At 44.8% G+C, this 25846-nt stretch overlaps 1 protein-coding gene across 2 annotated transcripts in view; it reads right to left on the bottom strand.

The window, feature by feature from the left end:
• CALN1 (calneuron 1) overlaps positions 1-25846 on the bottom strand; it is a 279008-nt gene that overhangs the window by 186611 nt on the left and 66551 nt on the right. For both annotated transcript variants that reach the window (XM_065572755.1, XM_065572754.1), the window contains exon 2: positions 5194-5401. In XM_065572755.1, coding sequence (XP_065428827.1) covers positions 5194-5328 — 135 coding nt within the window. In that variant the 5' untranslated portion in view covers positions 5329-5401. The remainder of the gene's footprint in view (positions 1-5193; positions 5402-25846) is intronic.

The raw sequence follows: 25846 nt of genomic DNA, 5'->3' as shown, positions 1-25846 counted from the left end.
CTGTGGCAGAATCGCCATCGAGCCTGAGAAAAAGGCACCCTATGCTCATGCCTTTATTAATGTTTAGACCTAGATAATGCCCTGGAACTCTATATATTAAAAATGGAATAAAGGTGCAATCCCATACCATCCCAGACCATGTCCACACTGCAACTAAACCAGGAGTTCTCACCGAAAAAAACGTGGTGGCCTCAGAGTGCAGCCACCAACTCTTACTGGTGGCCGCTCTGACAATTTTTCCTAAAATACTTAATTAACTTTAGAACAAACAAATAAATATGTACATAAATAGGTCCAAATCCGTGTAATTTATGTAGGGTTTTTTGAAGACCTAATAATAAAAATAACGTCCAGTTGTCTCTATTCTTTACTGGATCTAAACAGAATAGAAACACAAATAAGGTGTTTTACGTGTTCTTGTCTTTTTGCTTTTTTTGGATGCTTTTTTTATGACTTGCTACCTAGTAAGTCTGCTTCTGTGAAAAGGGATATTAGTATGTTTGTTAATATCACTTTTCACAGCAGCAGACTTGATAGCTAGAAGGCAGTGAAAAGTGATATTAACAAACATACAAATACCACTTTTCACAACAGACTTACTCAGCCCTGGGAAGCCGGAGGACAAATTAAGCCCTGGATGGGGAGGTGGGTAGGGAAGCAGCAGAGGCAACAGAGTCCAGGAGCAATGGTGTGGAGAGCCCGGGACTGGGGCCAGAGCCCAACGTCCCGCAGTTGTAGGATGGAGCCTGCTGCCATGTGGCCGGACAGAGCCCACCACCCCAGAGCTGAACCCCACCGCCCCTGTAAAGGTGGGGAACTCACACTGGCTGCCTGCTCCTCTGGCGTTTGTGGCTTCGCTGCTTCCCCTCTCCCCCCCAATCACCACCCAGGAGGCCGTGGCCACAAGAAAAGCCCCTGGTGGCCGCGTTTGAGAAATGCTGAACTAAACACCACAGCTGGCCCGTGTCACCTGACTCAGGCTTGCAGGACTGTTTAATTGCAGCCTTGCAGGGTAGACATTCAGGCTCAGGCTGGAGCCCAGGCTCTGTGATCTTGTGGGAGTAGAGGAGGATCCAGGCTGCAGCCCAAGCCCGAACATCTACATGACAATTAAGCAGCCTGAGCCCTGCTAGCCTGAATCAGCAGGCACGAGCCAGTCGCGGTGCTTAGCAGTGTAGACATACCCTATAAGGCAATGTATATATATTCTAGATTTACAAGGGAGTGGCAGTGGGGAGTTTTTTCGTCATCAAAGATAGCCCTGTAATTTAATGAGTCAGATGTTCTAAATTTTGTGTTGCTTTTCATTTTAAACATCTTAAAATGTTTGGTTGAGAATGTGCTTATTTTTAGACTTCCCAGTGGCAAGAGACATAAGAGACATTTTGGGGGGGGGGGGGGGTGAAGCGCCATTTAGACTTTACACTAATGGGAAATTTTACTGATGGGGAGATCTCTTTTTTTTCTTTTATACCTAACTCCCAAAGCACATCATGATCTCTAAGATAGGCAGGGATGGCTCCTGACTAAAACCCGCCTATCTGGAATGCGGCAGCTCTATGCACCAATCTTATCCCTCCCTGGGAAAATTATTCCTACAAGGGGGGTTGGAATAATCTGCAAAGGAGAAGTATGTGTAGGTATCACCCTACATCCAGCAGCACATGCATAGGTGCGTGGACCACCTTTCAGCCCTGCCCACGAATGCCTCTCCATGGCAGACCTGAGGTGTGGCTTTCCCAGGGGTTTAGGTGGGGAGCTAAAATGGTTCAGTCAGCCCCCACCACATGCTCTTGCTGCTGTTCAAGTTGGGTTTGGGTTTACAGCTGGGTATCTCTGTGCAGTTTCTGCCTAATTTAGCCCTTAGGGGAAAATCTGCTCCCCAGAACTCAACCCAAGTAGCTGCGCTAGATTCTGGAGAGATGCATGGGGTGTCAGTGAAAGAAAAAATGCATCCCTCTCCCTGGGAGACAGCTGATACTGTAGCCTTGAGGCTTCACCCAGGCAAAGGGGGCGGAAAGGGGGCTGCTACCTCCACCCCATATACTGCCCCCACTCAACTATTGCATGCTGGTGCACAGGGATCTAGCATAGAGTTCAGCCTGGGCACACCCTGGGCATCCCCTACCTTGCACAGCATAACTACTTCAGAACTACTACAGGCACGGTGGCAGGTGTAGGACTGGTCCCTTTAACTGATATTTAACCAGAAGTTAACTAACCTCATACCTGGGTCATTCGGCTTGTTCAAGAGGCCCCATTTGGGCTACCAAGCACAGAATGAACTCCTAGATCCTGACACTAGAATACTAATCTGCCCAGTTTAGGACAGCATCTTCTGGAATACGTTTACAATTTTGCTGAATGACCATAATCCCAATGGGACAACTGGCTATTATTCCATAACCCCGGCTATTATTTACCCCAAATGTCACAAACAGGTCAAAGAGCATCTGTCTTCTGTGCTGGATTCGCCAACAACTCATGTTCACTGACCCCAAGAGTCTAGAGCAGTGGTTTTCAAACTTTTTTTTCTGGTGACCCAGTTGAAGAAAATTGTTGATGGCGGTGACCCAACGAAGCTGGGGATGAGGGATATGGGAGGGGCTCAGGGCTGGGACAGAGGGTTGGAGTGCAGGGGTGAGGGCTGCAGGGTGGGGCCAGGAATGAGGGGTTCAGGGTGTGAGAGAGGGCTCTGGGCTGGGTCAGGGGGGCGGGAGGGGATCAGGGCTCTTGGCTGGGGCAGGGGGGTGGGAGGGGATCAGGGCTCTGGGCTGGGGGTGCAGGCTCTGGGGTGGGGCCGGGGATGAGGGGTTTGGGGTGCAGGAAGGGGTTCTGGGTTTGGGGGGCTCAGGATTGGGGCAGGGGATTGGGGCGCAGGGTTGGGGTGTGGAGTTACCTCGGGCAGCTCCTGGGCAGCGGCGCAGCAGGGGTGCTAAGGCAGGCTTCCTGCCTGTCCTGGCACCGCAGACTGTGCTGCACCCCAGAAGTGGCAAGCAGCAGGTCCGGCTCCTAGGCAGAGGTGCGCAAGCGGCTGCGTGTGGTTCTCGAATGCAGGCACTGCCCCACTCCCCACCGCCGGTGCTCGGTGCTCCCCACTCCCACCCCCACATGCGTAACCCTGTGGCCGCCCCGCCTAGGAGCTGGACCTGCTGCTGGCTGCTTCTGGGGCGCAGGGCTGTGTCAGAACAGGTAGGGACTAGCCCGCCTTAGCCAAACAGCACTGCCAACCAGCCTTTTAACGTCCCGGTCGGTGGTACTGACCAGAGCCGCCGCGACCCAGCGCCTTCCATGCCATGACCCAGCACTGCGTCGCGACCCGCAGTTTGAAAACCTCTGGTCTAGAGCAAAACAGCAACATTTTGTGGCATGCAGGTTGTTGAAATAAATCCATGCCCCAGGACCACCTTTTAGCTGTGCTAACCCACCAAGCTCTGCCATATCGGTGCTACCTTGTGTCATTAAAGCAGCAGTACAGGGATTCCAGGGATACACATGCCACGAAACAATACAACTCTCTGATACCTGGTATAAACCTCTCTATTTCAATCTGCTCTCTCAGACATGGAATTCATGATCAGTTACCAAACATCACCATACCGTGTAGCCTCATCTCTTAAAGAGACACCACCAACTTGAAATAGGATATCTCAGAAAAAGGAGTTTACGGAAGTCCCCCACAACCAGTGGTCAATTTTTGTGGTTTTGCAATCACACCTGGCCCATTACTAAGTGCTATCAAATGCTCAAAGTAAACAAACTAATTCAATAGACCAAAACAATATTCTAATATCTATCAGCTATAGTGATGTTAGGTGCTTCTTGTAACAATATTAGGTAACAATTTTTCAAACAGATGTGTGGCAGAGAAGACCGTACCCCTTCAAGAAATATATCCACAGACTTGTTGGTATCATTATCACAGTGAGCCCCTGATTGCAACATATGGCACTGCTCACATGCGTAAAATTGAGCATGGACATAAGTGTTTGCAGCTGGCCAGTGTGAATCAGACTGATTTGTCCTGTAATTATTGTGTGAGATGCCCAGTCACAATCTGAAACTTCAACTGTGAACACCAATCAAGGAATTAACTCATTTTTCAGTTTCTGGGTAGAATAACTTGGAGGCAAAGGGCTGATTTAATCAAAGTGCCTCAGTAATCAACTCCCGAAATGTAGTGGTGAAAGAAAGAAAGAAAGAAAGAAAGAAAGAAAGAAAGAAAGAAAGAAAGAAAGAAAGAAAGAAAGAAAGAAAGAAAGAAAGATCCCGATGTACTCAAATCCTTCTAACATCAAAGCAGAGCCAGGAAAAATTCTTCCTAAGTGCATTGTAATAGAGCTTAGCAGAGCATGCATCATGATTCCTTGGTGAAGAGGAAATACACAGTACATAGTGTCCTTCAGCCTGCCTGTCAGAGACAAAATCTCCATCTAGAAAACCCAATAACAATATATTTCTTTTATAACAACTGCATCAACTGTGTATTTCTCTTTTCTTTTTAAGTAACTCTGAAATCATCCAAGCACATATTTTTTCCAAAGAATATCAAAAGTGGCAAAAATATATACAAATTATTGCCTGCAAACAGCTGAAACAGATGGTCTGTTGTGACTCCTCCATAGCCTCATGCAATTAATGTGAGTCAAACCATTTTCAAAAAATAATGAAGAATCCATTTTGGAGATTTCCAGCCTTCCAGAAATCCCTTTGGACTTCCCAGTTCCTGCTCAACACAAAGTGAGGCACTGGCTGTCCCAAACCCACTAATAAACTCAGACTCAGGCCAGCTTTTATGCTCCCCTAATACGATTAAAGACAATAACTATGGTGGTATGCAAGGATCCTGGGCAAACATGCAACATTCCAGCAAACAACAGAGCTGTACAACAAGTGAGGAATTATTGCTACCTGGGAAGCATCATTATAGAAGATGGAAGACAGCATTATTGAAGGCAGCACCAGAATAGCAAGAACACAACAGATGAGAAGGGACATAAATCTGAAGACTAAATTCCGCCCCCAAGCCCAGCCACCTGCCTCCAGCCGGAGTTGAGCTCCCGCTAGCTTGGGTGAGAGGGCGGTGCATCAGTGGGGCCATGGCCTGGGTTAGGGGAGGCTTAGCCTTCTCTGACCTACTATACCCGCTACCCATGCATTACTGAATGGAACAGTTTGTGATTAGAAAGAGACTTGCCAGACAGGGAATTCTGGTTGCCTGCTTCTCTGTAGAGATTCTGAGATCTTCTCTTTTTCTCTGGGAGACTCTCCCTTTTGATCATCTTCACATTTCATCTGCCCCTCTCCACGTTCTTCTATCAGCCCCATCAGGCAGATGAGACGAATGGTTGCAGAAGATGGGTGACCACATCAGGGGGACATCAAAGCCAGCAACGTGACTCTGCAAGGAGTTGACAGAAACTTACTGCACACACTGTACTAGTTTATAATTTATTTAAACTAGACCGTTTAATAATGCATACCACCCTTTCAGTGGGCAGCAGGACAACCAGGGCAGCACAGCACTCACACAAACAGTGAATAGTTGCAGCTGTAACAGATGTTTAGTTATCAAAAAAAGCTCGATATTTCCACAGAATATTAAAACACAGGTTAAATGACGTGCTTTCACAGACAGCCCCACTATTTACAGGTATGCAGGGATCCTTGCCCGTTTGTTTTCATTGCAAACAACGTCTGCATAGACAAAATGACAAATCCAGGGATAGATTCAGCCACAACCCCACAGTGATGGGAATGTTAGAGGTGCAGCACCTGAAAGGATATTCTCATTAGCACTGGGCCAGATATAGGCACAATGGTTCTGAACTCACTGAGACTGATGTAAATTGGGACTACTCCACTGGAACCAATGAGCCTGATTCTGAATGCACTGACGCTCATGTAAATCAGGAGTAACACCACTGGAACCAGGGAACTGGGGTAAAAACCAGGGAGAGATTAGAGTCAGGCCCAATATACAGGCGAATGTGCAGGGTGCAAGACTTCCCTGGCTCCCTCCCCGTGCCATGCTCTGAAGGCCAGCTTGAAGGAAGGGCAAGTTCAGCATTCTGCGGGGAAGTGATAGCTGCTGCTGGCATTAGGCTGGAGCAGCCTGTGAGCTCCCAAACTGCAGGAATGGAGAGCATGACTACCCTTGTTACAGAGGCACAAGGAGAGGAAGTCTCTCTGTCCCCACACCCAACCCCGGGCTAGTCACATTCTAGCCTCCCTGCCTGTGAGACCTACAGAGAGTCCAGATCCTCCCTTAGGGCCTGCCCCTGCCCCCACTGAACTCAAATGGAGTCCTTCAGTGAGTGTAGGACCAGGCCTTTTGATTCCTTACTGATGGATGAAATTCAGTCGTTGAGGAGGTTTAGATTAACCCAAACTCTCTCCATAGCTCTGGAACTGAAAAGTGGGAGCAGGGGATTTTCAGGGCAGAGACCTTCTTGGGAGATCCCTTATAACCCGTACTTCTGGTCTGATCAGAAGTACCACAAGAAAGAGCTTTTCCTGTGCCCCCCCCCTTCTAGCTAGCATAGAGGCACAGGGGGTCATTATCTGAACATATGCTTAGCAGGTGGACCAGCATGTACCAGGGAGACATGCCTGCCCCAGTCCCCCGCCCCCTACCCGGATTGTTCCAGTGTCACAGCCCACTGCCTTCTTGCCCCTCCCTCGTGAAGGGAGGAGGGGTCATTCATGCTTGCTGTGCAGCAGAGGTCCTGCTACTAGAATTACCACCAGAGCATTTTTCAGCTCTCCATTTCTGTTTTTTGTCCCATCTGCCACTCCCACGAGGCTCTCTCCACACCCCTCTTCTGCATCAGAGCATCTGTCCTCTTCCACTCCTTCCCTTCCCCCCACTGACCCCATTTTTTCATCCTAGGTACCCTCACCCCTTTACAGTTCCCACCAACTCTCCATGTTCATTTTCCCCTCTCCAGCCCTCCCATCAGCACAAATCTAGATCTCACATCCACGCAGTTCCTCTGCCTCCTTCCCCTCACCTCTGGGGACATTTGCCCCCATCCCAGGCCTCTCTCTACCCTGCCACCACTTCTGACTCCATAGCTGCATCTTTCCTCAACTCTTCATTTGACCTGCATCCCTGGTTCAACTCCCCCCGTCATGAAAAGGTGCCATCACACCCCTCGGTACCTGGAATGCATGTGTTCAGAACAAAGAGATAAGGGGTAGACAAAAAGTAGAAAGCTGGTTAGTTCAATCTAATTTCAGATGAGGCACACACTACCTTATATTTGTCAATGGATGAGTATAAAAAGGATAGCTTTAGAAATGTCACTCTGACAGCACACCTTCTTTGTAAGGTGAATTTAACCAAACTGCAGGAGATGGCTTCCCAGGAACTGGTATCCTATTGAACCTTCTTTCCTCTTCTATACTGTTATTGAGTTTTAATAATAAACATGAATGACATTGGGTATTTGGTCTCTTGAATATATTTCATACCGAACCAAAGTGTGGTCAAGCAACTAGCTACATAGTTTGTCAGCAACTCTTGCTTCCTTCTTCACTGCCACAGATGAAGTTTCCCATCTGATCTCCTCCTCTAGGCCCTCCACGAGCCCCAGTGACCCCATCCCACCTCCCGAGCTACCTAGCACCTACTCTTATCCCTGCCCTTACTCTTCTCCTTAACCTCATTCTCCTCTGGCTCTTTCCCCTCACACTATGAGCAATTTCACCTTTGACCCCACTTGCCCCACCTCTCTTCTCTCTTTCATCTCTTAACTCATTGAGCATGCTGTTTACCATGGTTGTCTGGAGTTCTACTTCTTCACTTCCATCCTAGACCCTCTCCAGTCCAGTTTCCAGGCATTGCACTCCACTGAAAACTGCCCTCACCGAAGTCTCTAAATAACATCTTCAGAAGCCAAAGTTCAGAACCAATACTCCATCCTCCTCGACCTGTCAGCCATCTTCAACACAGCCAACGGTGCTTTTCTTTAAATCTTGTTCTTCTTTGGCTTCTATGACTCTGTCCTCTCCTGATTTTCCTCCCATCTCTTTAATTGATCCTTCAGAGGATCCTCCTCATCTGCCTACAACTTTCTGTGTGTGTTCAACAGGGCTCTGTCCATGGTTCCCTTCTGTCCTTCCTCTACACCGTATTGCTGGGAAATCTCAACTGCAAGCACAGTCAACTACCATCTCTCTGCAGACAATCACAGGTCTATTCCAGACCGGTCTCATTCTGGCCAAACTAAAATCTCAGCCTGTTTCTATGGCACCTCCTTGTGGATGTCTAGCTGTCAGCTCAACCTCAACATGGCTAAAACAGAGCTCTTAGTCTTCCTCTTCCCCTCATCAAGCTCTCCCTATGACCTCTTTTCTTGATTGCTGTGGACAACACCACTGTCGTGACCGTCGCTCAGGTCCATAACCTGGGCATCATCTTCAACTCAAACCTCTTTCCCGGACTACCTATCCAAGCTACGTCTAAATCTTGCCAGTTCTGTCTGCAGAGCATCTCTAACATATGGTCTTTTCTCATCCATCCACACAGCTAAAACTCTCATCTAAGCTCTCCTCATCTCATCTTTTTCTCTGGCTTGGACAAATGCCATCCTGCCCCACTTCTGTCCATTCAAAATGCTCCTGCACAGATAATTTACCTAGCCCCCTTATTTTGATCATGTCCCCCACCTTTCACTGACTCCCTCTTCTCCATAGTATCAGCTGTAAGTTATTTGTCTTCACTTCAAGTTCCATCACAGCCAATCCCCACCTTCCCTATCATCGCTCATTCACTTCGAGATATGGATATGGACTCCCACCTCCGATCAGCCCATGATGCCACCCTCCATCACCCACTTGTTCAATTTTCACCTTTGTACTTTCTCCCATGCTGCCCCTCACACTTGGGAGGAACTCTCTGTAAACCTACCTCATTGTCCTCCTTCAAATCTCTCCTGTTCTGTGATGCCTACAAAACACTTGACAACAGTTAGGCTGCTGGTGTGCAAAGACCACTGCTTGTCAGGCTGACCAGTATCTCGCTGTTTCCTTGCACTCCTCCATCTGCCTGTATCCTTCTGTCGTCTCTTGTCTTATACTTAGATTGTAAGTTCTTTGGGGCAGGGACCATCTTTTTGTTCTGTGTTTGTACAGTGCTGGGCACAGTGGGTTCCTGATCCACAACTATTGTCCTAGGCATGACAGTGATACAAATAATTGATGATGATGATGATGTTAAACTCTGTAAGGGTTTCTTCTGAGCTCTGGATAGACTCTCATCTTTCAAACGGTTTTGTCCATCCCTACTTATTGCAATGCCGGGCTTTCAACACCTCCTCTGATAACTGGATTCTTTCCTCTCTCTGCCGGTCATCTTATTTGCGGCACTTATGAAGGAATTTTCTTACTAATAATGTCTGAGTATTTCACTCTGCTAGCCAGCCACTTAACGCCAGACAGAAATGGCTTTTTTATAGATAGCTGCTGAACTTCAAGATCGGTTAGCTAATCAAAGCCACATTAGGAACCCATCAATCAGTAGGGAGCACTGAACAACAGAGAGTAAGACAGTCAATGGCTGTTCAAGGCTGAACTAAGGAGAGCCACAGAGAGGTCTTGTGGTCTGTAAAGGTGTGGACAGTCCCTCTATGCCTCCTTGTGGCCAGGTGTGGCACTGCAGGTGAGACCCACCTTCCTTTCCTCAATGGGCATCAATAAGTTCACTTTAACAGATCTGGGCAAGCAGAAGCAGACACATACTATCAAAGTAGCAAAACCCTTTAATAAGGATCCAGTATAGGAGCAATTACAATAACTGGTTCATAAGGGTCTCACTTGGCCCCTGTTCAGTGCTCCCAAACAAAGTCCTCAAACAAAGTCTCTGAATTAGGTCAGGCTAGTCACCTGGAGCCTGAGGAAGAAACCACCCACTGTAGCCTGCACAGTTTCTCTCCCCTCTCCCTTGACAGCTTCCGGTTTCTGTTTAAATACTCCAGCCCGGAGGGGCGGGGCCTCTCTGAATACACCCAGACTGTTCCTGGTCATAGGCTCTGGCCTAACCCTTAAAGAGGTAGTTCACTTTTTCCCATAGTCATTCAAACCTGTCCCCCTGTTCTATACCTCATATCCTGAATTTTAATCTTGGTTAAAAAGGCCAACAGTCAGCTCTAGCAAAATTCTTTCTATGGAGTTTCTGGACCTGTGCCACTTAGGACACCATCCAGATTAAACCCTGGTTACCCAAGAGGGTTTCATTCCATCCACAATTCTATGGAACTTTACATATTAAAAAAAATCTTCTAGCACTTTCCTTGACTCTCCGGTAGAGTGCATGAAAAATAAGAGCAGAATCCAAAGCTGTTCAAAGGACTTCTCTTTACAAACAATTCTGACTATCATTGCCATGTGATAGTGACAAAATTGTCAGGTGATAGGGACAAGACAGCTGAACATTCCCATTGGGAATTTTCTTTTATAAGCCTGTTCAGTTTGAGCCAAGTTTCCCCAAAAGCATTATTGTGAGAATAGGATATGCTTTGGTATTAAGGTATGCTTTTAGTTGCCATGACAGTATGTGTATCTGAGAAGATGTTAAAGCAGATTTCAGCCAAAAACGTTTAACATTGCATCTAAATGAAGCCACCACTCAGAGAGAGCAAACCACCTCTAACACAAGAATGTAATGGCTTCTTTATATTATATGCTCCACTAATCTGCATGTTGGACCAATAGTCCTGGTGACTCTGCAGTCACAGAAAATGTGACCCTCTTTGGAAATAGTTTCATTGACACCTGTACCAGAAACTGCACTTACAAACTCCTGTCTTAGGAGGAATGCCAAAAGTACCCCACAATGTACTGATTACAGTTCTGCTCCTCCTTTATCAAAAAGGCCTGCACATTAAGTTTATGCACCTCCAATACATTCAGGAAGCCAGAAAAAAATTCTTGCCGCTATCTTTAATATTCAAAATTCAGGTCTTGTCTACTTTGTTTTTCCCAAAAGATGGATGACTGGAGAAGTAGCAGTAATGTAGTGTGACAAGTAACAAACCAATGTAACCTGATGGAGAGGAGGAAGAAATACATATTCAGATGGTTAAAAAAAAATCTGTTTTTTTGTTTAATTATCATTAAACAACTAACAACCCACTGCCTGAAAAAGAGACTTTGTTAAAGATTCAACGCACACCCCTAGTTAAGGGCTGAGAAAGCTTCTCTGAATCTTCCAAGACAACCTCCAACAGAAAGAACAAAGACAAGATTTGATATTTCTGGTATGTTTTTGCAAAGTGAAAAAAAAAAACAGAAAAGGAAACTTAAGAAGAAATAAAAAGACCTCAGACCTTTCCAGTCTTATAATTAATAAAACCCCCACATGGCAAAAATCCTTTTTATCTCTCTGAGTAGGTCCAATTTTTGTCTGGTCCTTTGAACACTTGCTTAAGATACATTTCATCGTAGCTGAACTGAGTTTGCTTGTAACTGTAAAACCAGCACAGAGCTCTTCGGGTTTTTTGGGTGACAGCATCATCCTTTAAACTGTTGAGAATGAAAGTGATCACTAATCAAGTTCAGTTGGCTCCCCAAGCACTGCAATGCTTCTTGTCTAAAGTTTTCTTTTCTTTTCTTGCTTTTTCTTTTCAGTCTGTCACTCCAAATGTAAAAACCCCGGACTGGTTTACAACACAGCATACCAACTCAAGCTCAACCACTCATTCAGCATTTCTTCATCCCAATGTATTCTTTCAACAGGGTTTCATTTTAGTTGGCATTTGCCTTAAAAATATTATGCCGAGAAAAGGCAAGAAAATCCTAAACACACATTATATCTGGTATAAAGCAAATTAAGGAAGAGCATCTTAAATAGTTCCATAACAAATGATATTTAAGATGCAAAAACAACAACTTTCTTTCTTCCCATAATAGCAAAGATGCTATTGCAAAATGTCGACAAAGAGCCACTTCAAAGATCTCAATATCATGGCTTCCATGGGATGGACAAATTTACATAGTGGGGATTTTAACATCTGTTCTGTGATTCAAATAAATTGTGGTTATTTCCAGTCTTATTAATAGCTCAAAACCTAATACTATTAAAATGGAAATCAACAGCTGTTCCAGACGTGCTCTCTTTGGAAAGTAGATGATGTCTGAACTCAGCCTGTTTAGAAGCCTTTGGTCAATTCTTTCATTGGATCTGGAGCCCTTTATTAAAATGGTATGGAAAAACCCACATTGTATTCGCTCTCTGTGATATTGAGACTGCTGGATTTCTACCTTATCATGGGTAGTTTTTCTTCACTTTTCTGTTCTATACACGTGGTTTATGTCGCCCTTATCGCTTTTTTTTTCTTCTGCTGATAAGAGCTCACCTAATAGCTCACCTGAATTAATTACCCTCATTATAGTTGGTATGGGAACACCCATTTTTTCATGTTCTCTGTGTATATATATTTTCCTACTGTATCTTCCACTGCACGCATCCGATGAAGTGGGTTTTAGCCAATAAAGCTTATGCTCAAATAAATGTGTTAGTCTCTAAGGCTTGGTCTACACTACCCCCCCTAATTCGAACTAAGGTACGCAACTTCAGCTACGTGAATAACGTAGCTGAAGTTCGAAGTACCTTAGTTCGAATTAGTTCAAACTTACCTTGGTCCACACTCGGCAGGCAGGCTCCCCCGTCGACTCCGCGGTACTCCTCTCGGCGAGCTGGAGTACCGCAGTCGACGGCGAGCACTTCCGGGTTCGACTTATCGCGTCCAGACTAGACGCGATAAGTCGAACCCAGAAGTTCGATTTCCAGCCGTCGGACTTGCGGGTAAGTGTAGCCAAGGCCTAAGGTGCCACAAGTACTCCTCGTTCTTTTTGCTGATACAGACTAACACGGCTACCACTCTGAAACCTATCACTGTAGTATCTGAACAGTTTCCAGTAGCGCACTGAGCACCTTCCAGTGGCCTGGGTTTTATTTTGGGGAATATTGTTTTAAACGTACACGCTGCTCTGTGTGTATGTTAGAGAAAGCAGGTCGGAGGAGCGCACTTTGCATTTGGAGCACTGGCCGCGAGCGGAAGGTGATGAGGTTTGTATGGCCCTTAGTTCCTGAAGGAATTCATTCATTCAAAGTCTAGGATCAGCTCCTGAGAAAGTTCTGTCTCCTGCACAGATGAGTTTTACCCTTGTAAATAGAAAGTACCATTTTGCCAGAGTGACAGAACAGCTAATGCAGTGGTGTTGTGGCTGAGAGCTTTTCCCTTACTTGTAGTTGCCTGATCCCAATATGATTAATGGTTCACTCACTTTAACCCTTACAGGTAACACCTACACATTTTCCATGTACAACAGGACTACTATCTCACCTGGCACTTTCATCTGTACCAATATTTGGACTCATTCTGTGGGCCCTCAAGTGAGAAGACCCACTGAAATAGTTACTTACTCGTATCAGGATTAGTCATGGAAGGATTGCATGACCTGCCTCGTTTATCTCACTGCCTGGAATTGGCATTGTCCAAAACACAATTCCGTTGCAGCAGAAAGAGGAAGGTTCCAATGGATTATCTGACACAATGGGCCTGATTATAATCTTACTCCACACCAGCGTATCCCTAATCTTTTCAGTCAGTACTGATTCCCACCAGAGTAAGCAATAACCAAAACAGACCCACATGGATCATCTGGGGCGACACATTTCAAAAACATTGCCTGATTCATAATGAACCGAGAGAACAAGGGACACTTATAGGAAAACTTCCCTTCAAGCAGTCAGGTTTGCTATCGCCAAGTGATAGATCCTCCAGCCTGCAGTGCGTAATTTTAGGGTCAGTTGGATGCCATTCAGCGTATTAGCATAAATCTTGAACCACAGGATGCTAGGAAGAGATTGTGCTGAATATCCGGAAAGCTCCTAAAGAATTGAGCAGTTTGGCAAGCATCTAAGAATAACTGTTCCCCACCAAGGAGCTCTGGTATTATGTATGGTCTTTTGAAAAAGCAACTGGCAATGTTAGGACAATTATAAAAGAAGGGTTTAGGTCAAATGACGTCCTGTTCTCATTGTGCGATGACAACAGAATGAAAGAAAAACACAAGAGAAACTTGCCAAACTGCATGGAAAAAAGAAATAACCAACAACAAGAATGAAAGAGACTTGTTGGCAGCACTGACTAAATGACTTGCAAATCGTTACTGCCCTCTTTCACCCACCTTCTATACAGTAATTGCTGTGTGCTGAAGCTAACTCACCAGAGATACTGCTGCTGCTAACATGGAACTGCCAATTAATTATCCTACAGAGAGCCAAACCGTACCAAAATCTAAAGAACTCGGAAAAGATTTTGAGGGTAGCAGAAAGTCCAGTACTAAAGAAAAGGGGGGTTGGTCAATATTTGGCGGAGCTGAATCTGCATTTAGCTGAAACGTTTGATGATGAGAGGAGCTAGGCTGAAAGGTCAATGAATCTTAGTGCAATCTTACAAATGAACCTAAAGGAGCAGATACAAAGTTATTCTGAATTCAGAGCCGCATGTGCTAACAGCCAAAGACTGCACAAAGGCCTTTGCATAGAGTACAGCCCTGTACAAATACTGGTTGAGATTATTTGGACAGTGTTAGTATTCATTAGCACGTACACATATGCAACTAATAGGTTACTCCAGTAGCCTGGCCTCACCCCTCGCTTTTATATCAGGGGTTACAATCACAGGACTAGAGCTACATGAGTGCAGCTGGTCGGGCTTGCAGGAGTATGAGCCAGGCTCTTATTTGTTTCTTTCTTTTTGGGTGGCATGCACATGAATTCACCTTCCTTCCCCTCGGATTTCAACCCCAAAGGCGCCCCAAAACACAAAGTTAAACTCAGTCAAAACCACCACCTCTCCCTGGATGTGGATCAAAATTGGAGGTTGGCCAAAAAGAAAGTGTTCAAGTCCGGATCAGATTTAAGCTGGATTCAGAGTTCCAAATCAGGGTGCAACCAGGGCCCCGGTATTGATGTAACAGCGCCAAAATCTTGTGAGCTGTCCTGGCAATATTTTGGCCCAAATGTCGTAGGTCAACTGTCCTGCTTTCTACCTATTTACTTTTCTAAAGGTACTCATTTGCCCCCCATTTACCGTAGCACCTGAGCGCCTCACAATATTTAATGTATTTCTCCTTACAATACTCCTGTGACATAGGGAAGTGCTATTATCCCCATTCTATAGATGGGAAACTGAGGCACAGAGAGACTAAGCAGCCCACGGTCACACAAGTAGTCTGCAGTGCAGCAGGAAATGAGCCCAGGTCTCTCAAGTGCCAGACTAGTGCCCTAATCACCGGGCCACCCTCTCTCCTGGGCCGAAAGCCTTGCAAGGGCATCCAAACCAGAACAGGGGAAATCAATCCTGTCTGCGTTTGGCTTAGAATTGTCACCAGCCCCATTGGGGGAGGTCAGATGTCAATGAAATTCAAAGAGGTCAGGACTGAGATTCAGGTTATAACTTAATTCTAGTCCAGCGGTTCTCAAACTGTGGGTCAGGACCCCAAAGTGGGTCGGAACCCCATTTTAATGGGGTCACCAGGGCTGGCTTAGACTGGCAGGGACTCGGGGCCAAAGCCCAAGCCCCAGCACCCAGGGCTGACGCCCAAGGGATTCAGCCCTGGGCCGCAGGGCTCAGGTTACAGGCCCCGTGGCTGGGGCTGAAGCCTTTGGGCTTCCGCTTTGACCTCTTCCCCGCCCGGGGTGGTAGGGCTCAGGCTTTGGCTTTGTCCCACCCCCCCGGGGCAGTGGGACTCGGGCAGGGTCAGATTTTGGTCCCCCCTCCTGGAGTCGGGTCAGAAGGTGCAATGAAGTTTGAGAACCTCTGGTCTAGTCAAACCCAGTGTTTCCTCTGGTTCCTCCCAATACCATAAATTGCCCCAGTCTTGCTCAAAACTGAATACGTAATGTCCCATAATTCAGCACAACTTCATTTGAATCTTTGTCAAGGTTTGCGCTCTAGTCTATTAATGCACACACACACACATATAGATCCTAAACAAAAAACTGTTAGTGAAGACTTACGATGGAATTCATTTCAATGGAGTCCAAGTAATTCAAAAATGTCCTTACAAAAATGTAACAGTTTTTTAAAACCTCAAACCTCACGATGTCTGGAAATTAACACTGAAGGGAGCCAGCCTGTCCCTTAGTGCCATAAAATAATCCTTCATCACTAACTCTTAGCCACCTGTCTTATTTCTTTAGTTAGGAGTGACGTTATAGTCTTGACTTTCCGTTCCTGGAGTTTTGTCATTTGCAAACCTCAAACATTCATCAGTTTATCTGCACTGATTTCCCTTTCATTACCATCACATACAAAAAGTTTTCCAAATCGATATCTGTTTACCATCCAAAGGCTGTTTGAGGGGCCTTGTGCAATGAATTGGTGGGTCTCAGGCCAGCTCCCAACAGACACATGGCCTCATTATCAATATCACCATTGAAAAGGAGACTGATTGTTGACAGGGATAGCCAAGATGGCAGAGGACTGAATGGGCACTGAGATTTAGCCAACCTCTCACATCTGCGCGGTCACTACCTATTCTGAACCTGTTCTGGAGCGAAACGAAGGAGGTAAATCTCCAGAGCTATCACCCTGGAGGATGCGAATATCAGAAAGTAGGGAGATGAAACATACACATAGGCACATTCAGAGCCAACCTACTGCAGAAGAGGAAGAACAGACTGTATCTGATTCAAAATAAGCTAGGCAGTGCCTGTCACAAGAAATCTAAGCCCAAGGAGTCTCTTGTTCTACCAAGTATCAGGGGGTAGCCGTGTTAGTCTGTATCTACAAAAACAACAAAGCGTCTGGTGGCACCTTAAAGACTAACAGAATCTGTTAGTCTTTAAGGTGCCACCAGACTCTTTGTTGTTCTTGTTCTACCCAACAGCGCCTATCCCACTGCCCCTCAAGGGGCCAAAATGCGTCAAAACAATACAATAATCAAAAACAAAACAATAATCCACTATACAGGAGGACTAGTTCTGTGCATACTTCTGAACTTCCCCCTACCCCACCAGCCCCATGACCACCCCCCTGGGCTAATGAGATTAGCATAACTAATACCCTACCCTAAAGCTACACTAATATAGAATAAAAGAGATCAAATCAAGCTGGTGCAGGTCATTACATCGGTTTAATGCTGCAGCTGTTTAAGTCAGTAGCAAAATTTACCACTGACATCAGAGAGTGCCGGACTGACTGCACAACTGTATATGCAGAAGACTTTGACCTTGATTCAGGAAAGCACTTAAGTGTGTGCTTAAATCCATCCCTATTCAGGAAAACACAAACTTTTGCTTAACTTTAAGCATGTGCCTAAATCCCATTGACTTCAGTTACTTCAATGGAAGCTAAGCATGTGCTTGAGTGTTTTCCGGATCAGGGCTTTGACTGGAGACTCTAATTTCCGCAAGATATTACTATTTATTATTCAGACCGTGTTACATTAGCACCCTGAGTCCCCAGTCATCATTGGGGACCCATTGCGATAGCTGCTGCACATACACCTATTAAACAAATATTCCAGGCTGCAAAGTACTTCCAACGGCAATTCAACTCCTTTCTCAAATGCTCAATTTACTGGAAAACCCAAACAAGTTCTGAGCTAAACTGTTGAAATTCTACCACATGCAATATCAACTGCACTAGGCTTTTTTGCTGAAGGGTATATATCTTGATTAATTGCATTCTCTCTCTCAGTCTCTCTCCTATTTATTTATTTAATGTTTCGTTCGAATTAAGCACCAGAGTCATCATTCATAGATCACTGTAATTGTTCTTCAATTCTTCTTCTGCCAGCTATTAGGGAAGCCTATTTAAGGCTGACCCTCCCAACCTGTATTCATTTTACTTCAAACATTTCAATTACTGTAGAGTTTGGATCCACTTGAACAGTCGTCGTGTCTAACATGAGCATTGCCAAAGCAGTGTCCACTTAAGTTTTATCGTCCCTAGATGGCATGCTGATAATGCTACTTAGCTCTAACACAGCAGTCTCATTATCCCTATTGTACAGCTGGGGGCACTGAGGTACAGAGGTGAAAGGTCACACAACAGGGCAGTGATGGAGTGGGAAATGGAACGTGGGTCTCCTGAGTCCCAGTCCAGTGCTCTATCTACTGGATCACACTGCTGGTGCTACAAAAATACGATGTGGGTGGCTTAAGAGGCACTATGAACAGCAGCTCCCTGACTGACATCTGGGATTGGCTGGAGAATGTAAACCCACCCTGACAGGCGATGTGGAAGAGGGCAGTACCCCTTGTTAACATATCAGTGAGTCAAGACCAGATCCAAGTGAAAAGCGTGACGCCTAGCACTGTTGCCTTTATCACAGAGAAAGTGTGGAAACAATTACGGTTATGAAGTGGATGTTAGCTGGTGAATCGACACCGAAGGTAATACGGGCTTGTTACAGGGGAGTTCCAGAAACAGTCACCTGCGCAGGATTCCTGGTTGCTCCACTGACCCTTGGGGGATCAGAGGGGCAGGGCACTGGAACAATTTGTATTGTGGGGGTGCTGAGAGCCATTGAACCAATGAACCAACTGTATAGGACAGAAACCACTTCAAGCAACAGCACCCTCAGCACTCCTAGTTCCAGCACCCATGCAAGAGGGGCTCAAGTGAGGCCTCCCTTGCAGAGGCATGTCGTGTCTGTACAGTTCCCTGAGATATGCATAGGATTTCCTGCTGCAGGAGGCAGGGAGGAAAGGATTTCTTCCCTTCACTTCACCCTGGGATAGTAGTTAGAACTCGGAAGATATTCTCCATCAGGCCCCAACAGTTTTAAGGTAAGTCAAATTTTAGGCATAAACTATTTAATCTAATGGTAAGGGGAAGACCCAGTGAATCAGCTGATTTGACCCTGCCTCCTGCTTTGCACAGGGCAATTTCCTTATGTAATTCCCACTATTAGTCTCAGCTCATCTGTTCGTGAATACCTCCCATGGTGGTGCTGTGTTAAACACATTAGCACAGAAAGAGAAATGACTTTCATGTGCACGCCTTCCAAAAGCTGTGGAACAGAGATCGATGCCCTCAGATAGCATTATTGCTATTGGTATTACAGTAGGCCTAGGAGTCCTAAGCATGGAACCCCTTTGTGCTAGATGCTGTACAAACACAGAACATATATATTATAGTAAAACATACTATTTCCCCCTCTGATATGGGGAGATTTCTACTGGAATCAATGGAATATTGGAGCATGTTTCCTATCTTTTTTTACCTTGATCAGCTCCTATCACATGTGCCTGCACGTATTTTCATTAAGTCCTCATTATGATCGCCATAGTTATGATATGGTACTGTGTGTAGAACAGGGCTAATTTAGATATTATATGTCTGATTACGCGCTCGCTTGCACCGGTGTAAATTAGGAATGGCTCCATTCACGTTGATGCAGTTACACCAGTCTAAACGATAGCAAAATAAGGCCTTATGTTGAAAGCAGACTCGTGTCATAAATTGGCTTACTACATATATATATATATATACACGATCTTTGTGCATGTCACCCTAGTTTGGACCTGTACGCCTTTCCCTTGAAAATCTTTTACAAAGTAGCATAATTTCTTTGGAGCATGGACTGTCTTTTTGCTATATGCATGTAGAGTGCCTAGGGACAATGGACTCTCAATCCCTGACCGGAGCCCTTAATTGCCACGACAATACAAATATTAAACAATAATACCCACCGCAGTCCTGGTCATGCCATTGTACTTCCTTTCTTTTCTGAAGTTTCCTAGTAAACTAGCAAGTCTGCTCCACCTCCCCTGCACATAACCGGTCCGATTCTCTTCTCACTTACACGGGCGTAAGTCTGGAGTCCTTCCACTGATGTCAATAGTGATGCATGGTGTTATAAATCACTGAGATGCAGAGGACATTCAAGCCTAATGTATCTCTTGGGTAGAAGAGGAGAAGCCTGCAGCCAGCTCAGGTAAAACATAGCAGGGCAGGTTTCTGATTCTCAAGTTTGAGCAGCCCCCAGGCCCTTCTAAAGTTACGCCTTTCCTCTCGATATGCTGTTTCAACAAACCCTTACTTCCAAGGGAATTATAGGAAAATAAAAATCTCTCCCTATTTTATCTTTGATTCCATATATTCCAAAATAAAGATATTTATCTTTGGTCCCATAACAACAGGTGGGGCACAACAGGATCAAGGGTACCATTTTGAAAAGCATCTGTGTGACTTAGGAGCCTGAGTCCCTTTGCTTTTCAATGAGATGTAGGTTCCCATAAGTCCCAGTTGAAAATGGGTCTCTTAAGTCACTAAGGGTGCCTATGACATTCCCCCTTCACCCCCAATCTGGAATCAATCTTCTGCCCCGGCATTTCAGGCCCCAACACAAAAGAAATCATCAGACTTAAGCCTCAATCAAATTAAGCACCACTTCTTATACACACCCTCCTTAAACAACTACTTTAAAGGTGCCCCAAGGCCTCCATTACAATTTTGTTTCACTTTATTTAAAAACCAGTCCCTACCAGGCAATTGATTTTTGCTGCTCTCCTGGGCAATCACTGAGGACAAGGTTTTCAATGTCCCCTGTACATTCTTTTTCTCTCCTCCCTCCAAACCACATTTCAAGGAGTACACTTAAAAGTAGCTTTACATTTAAAGGGAGGAAATAGATCAGTCCCTGAATAAAAAAAAAATAAAGATCCAGAAAGAAAATATCCCAGCAGATGGAGGATCAGCCCATATTGAAAGGGGACCTGAATCTAACTAACATATTCTGATTATCAGTAAAGATTATTCCACATCAAGATCACTTAGTTTTCTCCTAACATGACTGTTTCCCGCTTCTCCCAGTCACAGGTTCATGCTAATGCTTCTAGTTCACACACATCAGTTAATAATTGTGTGATTTCATTCAGACAATAAAATTTTACGACTATTTTTAATTTATCCTACTAATTCAAACTTTAATATCCTGCCAGAAAAGTAGAAGGGGTTTGACACATGTCCCTCGCTCTGAAAAACAAAATAGGCTAGCGCAGTGTTTCTCAACAACCGGTCTGTGGCCTGGCGCCAATCCATGGTAGCCTCCTCCGGTCCCTGAGATCTCCCTGACACAGTTTAGGAAGGCAGCAAGCCAGTCCCTGGTATCAAAAAAGTTGAGAAACACTGGGCTAGAGTGAGTAAACAGATATTAGCTCTTCAGACCCACTTTGGTCCCCTCTTGTCCTAGGTATAGTATTTGTCCTGCGAATATTAGACTTGTGCTTTTTGTGGTTGTGTGCGCCTTTTAAAATACAATACACCTCTACCTCAATACTCCCCCCACCCCGGAGCACTGCTTTACCACGTTATATCCGAATTCGTGTTCTATCGGGTTGCGTTATATTGAGGTAGCGGTGTATAAAGAAAGCCTGAATTGCTGTCTCCCACAACAAAGGGAGAACAATTTTTCTGCTTGTTCTTCATACCTGATATTCAGGCCCTGGCTATCTTAGAAGATGCTATGACAACTGGAGGCTTGGAAAGAGATCCACAGCGGGTGTAAACTGATGAACTATGTAGTTCATCCCAATTGATGATCTGACCTATGGTAGGATTATGATGCAGTTAGAGAGAGAAAGCTGAGTGTTTGAGGGAGGAACAGGGTTGAGTTTATTTAAAACATTTTGGTTGATTGCTTTTGGTAAGAGCTTATGTAAGCCTATTGTGTCATGGACACTTAGCTAAGAGGATGTGTGTGAAAAATTCCAAGCTCCTTCTTTTAAGAGGAAAGAGACCACAACAAACATTTTCAAGACCTCCAAGAAGTTCTCCATCAACACCAAGGAAAGACAAGAGTCATAATCCTGAAAAGTCTACTGTTTAAAAAAAAAATCCAAGCCTTCTTTATCTATCATAAAGCAGCAAAAGCAGGGCACAAACTCAATTAAAAATATTTTTTGCAGGCCACCTTTAATTTAAGTGATGCCAGGTGAGTGCTTTTCTGCTTGGATGTGTGTCTTCCAATCCCCTCTAATTCCTTCTGTCATTACAGTTCAAGAGCATTATTGAAGCACAGAACACAGAGTTTAATTATGGAGATCAATACACTGAATTATACTAGCTGCTGATCTTGGCTTTTTCTTTTTTAATAGCCGCATTCAAATTAAAAATGGAAAAATCTTGTTCAGTCATCTACTCCATCCCCTGCTGGTGAAGCATGGCTCTGTATGTTAAGTTTTGTCCTGTCTAATTGTACGCATTCACAGCTAACTTCCTTTAGGGCATTATTCCACAACGCAGCATCCCCTCCCTACTGCTTGTCACTCTTACTTGGTGTATCACAACCAACATTTAGGCCTTGATTCTCCATGTGGGTGGATCCCTGTGCCTGGATGGAGCTCCTCTGTCTTCACTGGGGCCTCACACAGGATTCTGTCTAAACAAGATTCATTGAAGGATTGGGGCCTTAGATTGTAAAGTAATTGGAGGAGGGCCTATATTCCTCTTCTGCAATGCAAAACATGCTTTGGATGCTGTAAAACACATCTCAGGGTCAGGAAGCTTTTCCCGATTGCAGGAATTGTCATTTTCTTAATTTCATACCATTACTCCTGGTTATAGCAACATAAATAATTACTACCCATCCTTGGTGTTTGCACCTGTCGAAAGCTTGCTGGTTGGTGTCACATCACTAAAGCTAAGCTATTTAGCTCTTCATTTTTCCTCCCTGTAATGGTTTTTGTTGTTCCTCTCTGAAGTCCTTCCAGTTTGTCAGTCTTTCTGGTAGCGAGGTGCCTTGAAATTAACACACTATTCCAGGTGAGGTCTCCCTCAAGCATACAGCACTCAGAACCACCTCTCTGCTCTAGGATATGCCATCTCTGGATATGCAGCAGATGCTTTAACCCCCATCACAATGGCGGTGGGACCAAAAGCAACATCTGCAAGCAGCAATAATTTGAGAGCCCAGCAAAGCTGCTGTTGGGGCTACTGCGTAAATGTCAGCAGGTCTGTGCTTCTTTACAAGCAAGCCTGTTCCAGAGAAACAGTTACCGTATTTCCTAATTTAAGAGATGGAGCAGCAAGATGATAACAGGGTTCAAAAAAGAACTAGATAAGTTCATGGAGGATAGATTCATCAATGGCTATTAGCCAGGATGAGCAGGGATGGTGTCCCTGGCCTCTGTTTGCCAGAAGCTGGGAATGAGCGACAGGGGATGGATCACTTGACGATTCCCTGTTCTGTTCATTCCCTCTGGGGCACCTGGCATTGGCCACTGTCAGAAGACAGGATAATGGGCTAGATGGAGCTTTGGTCTGACCAGTATGACTGTTATTTTGTTTAAGAAATGGGAATCTGAATACACTTGTCTTTTATCATACGGCTGATTCAATTTATTTAGTACTTAAATAACATAGTGGTAGATGCACCTGAATAAACAAAATGTAGTTACCACCATTTTTGGACTACTTATGTCAAGTTGTGTGTAGCACAGGCCAAATTGCATATTCAGTTTCTTCCCTGCAACAACGGAGTTGCATGGGTGCCAATTAGTGCTGAATTTGGCCTTTTGTGTTTGTGCAACACATGCTGACACAGCACATGCCATGTACCCCTCTGGTGGCTCGTGTTATCGACTTGATGCAAAAGATACCTGGTGAAGTTCTCTGGCCTGTGTTAAGCAGACTAGATGATCAGAATGGTCCCTTCTGGTCTAAAAAATCTATTAATCTAGTGCACATGCTTGATGATAGCCTACTATAGCTACTAGCTAACAGAGTTACTCCTTTAACTCAAGTGGTAGAGATCTGCACTATGGGTCTGAAGGTACTAGGGTCAAACTCTGCTAATTACCAAGGGAAGGGAGGGGGTTACACAAGGCAGCCTGAGTCAGATCATACACACAATTTTTTTTTTCTAACTACAAAACTAAAAGGCACTTTCAGGTTTCCTTGCCAGCTTATTTACTTCTCCTCTGCAAACTGAAAACAGCAGACCTATTATCCTGGGCTTTAGTCACGAGGTCCAAGCTCCTTCATATGCTCACCGGCCCGAACAAACAATTAACACTTTACAGTCAAGTAATTAATGGATGACAGAGTAAATGATGAAGGAAACCAAGATTGTGGAAACCTGTTAAAAGTATAGGACACACAAAATGTATATCTTCCGCAGGCCTACTCCTTTAATAGTTAATAATAGATTCTATGGTTCAGATTTCACTGTGCTCTGGCATCTTTAGCTTTGGCTTGCAGGGAATGCAACCCTTCACTATGTTTGTTCCTTTAACTATTCAATTCATGGCACCAGCAGCCACCACTTGGTGGACAGAAGATACATGGTACTTGGAAAAAGAAGAACAGGAGGACTTGTGGCACCTTAGAGACTAACAAATTTATTAGAGCATAAGCTTTCGTGGACTATAGCCCACTTCTTCGGATGCATATAGAATGGAACATATATTGAGGAGATATATATACACACATACAGAGAGCATAAACAGGTGGGAGTTGTCTTACCACCTCTGAGAGGCCAATTAATTAAGAGAAAAAAACTTTTGAAGTGATAATCAAGCTAGCCCAGCACAGACAGACAGTTAGATAACAAGTGTGAGAATACTTACAAGGGGAGATAGATTTCAATGTTTGTAATGGCCCAACCATTCCCAGTCCTTATTTAAACCGGAGTTGATTGTGTCTAGTTTGCATATCAATTCTAGCTCAGCAGTTTCTTGTTGGAGTCTGTTTTTGAAGTTTTTCTGTTGTAATATAGCCACCCGCAGGTCTGTCACTGAATGACCAGACAGGTTAAAGTGTTCTCCCACTGGTTTTTGAGTATTTTGATTCCTGATGTCAGATTTGTGTCCATTAATTCTTTTGCGTAGAGACTGTCCGGTTTGGCCAATGTACATGGCAGAGGGGCATTGCTGGCACATGATGGCATATATCACATTGGTAGATGTGCAGGTGAACGAGCCCCTGATGGTATGGCTGATGTGATTAGGTCCTATGATGATGTCACTGGAATAGATATGTGGACAGAGTTGACATCGGGGTTTGTTACAAGGATAGGTTCCTGGGTTAGTGGTTTTGTTCAGTGATGTGTGGTTGCTGGTGAGTATTTGCTTTAGGTTGGGGGGTTGTCTGTAAGCGAGGACAGGTCTGTCTCCCAAGATCTGTGAGAGTAAAGGATCATCTTTCAGGATAGGTTGTAGATCTCTGATGATGCGCTGGAGAGGTTTTAGTTGGGGGCTGAAGGTGACAGCTAGTGGTGTTCTGTTATTTTCTTTGTTGGGCCTGTCTTGTAGGAGGTGACTTCTGGGTAGTCACCTCCTACAAGACAGGCCCAACAAAGAAAATAACAGAACACCACTAGCTGTCACCTTCAGCCCCCAACTAAAACCTCTCCAGCGCATCATCAGAGATCTACAACCTATCCTGAAAGATGATCCTTTACTCTCACAGATCTTGGGAGACAGACCTGTCCTCGCTTACAGACAACCCCCCAACCTAAAGCAAATACTCACCAGCAACACATCACTGAACAAAACCACTAACCCAGGAACCTATCCTTGTAACAAACCCCGATGTCAACTCTGTCCACATATCTATTCCAGTGACATCATCATAGGACCTAATCACATCAGCCATACCATCAGGGGCTCGTTCACCTGCACATCTACCAATGTGATATATGCCATCATGTGCCAGCAATGCCCCTCTGCCATGTACATTGGCCAAACCGGACAGTCTCTACGCAAAAGAATTAATGGACACAAATCTGACATCAGGAATCAAAATACTCAAAAACCAGTGGGAGAACACTTTAACCTGTCTGGTCATTCAGTGACAGACCTGCGGGTGGCTATATTACA

Source organism: Chrysemys picta, chromosome 19 (genome assembly GCF_011386835.1).
Source record: "Chrysemys picta bellii isolate R12L10 chromosome 19, ASM1138683v2, whole genome shotgun sequence".
Taxonomy (NCBI): domain Eukaryota; kingdom Metazoa; phylum Chordata; order Testudines; family Emydidae; genus Chrysemys; species Chrysemys picta.
The sequence above is the reverse complement of the archived record's forward strand: the minus strand, read 5'-3'. Positions and strand labels throughout refer to the sequence as shown.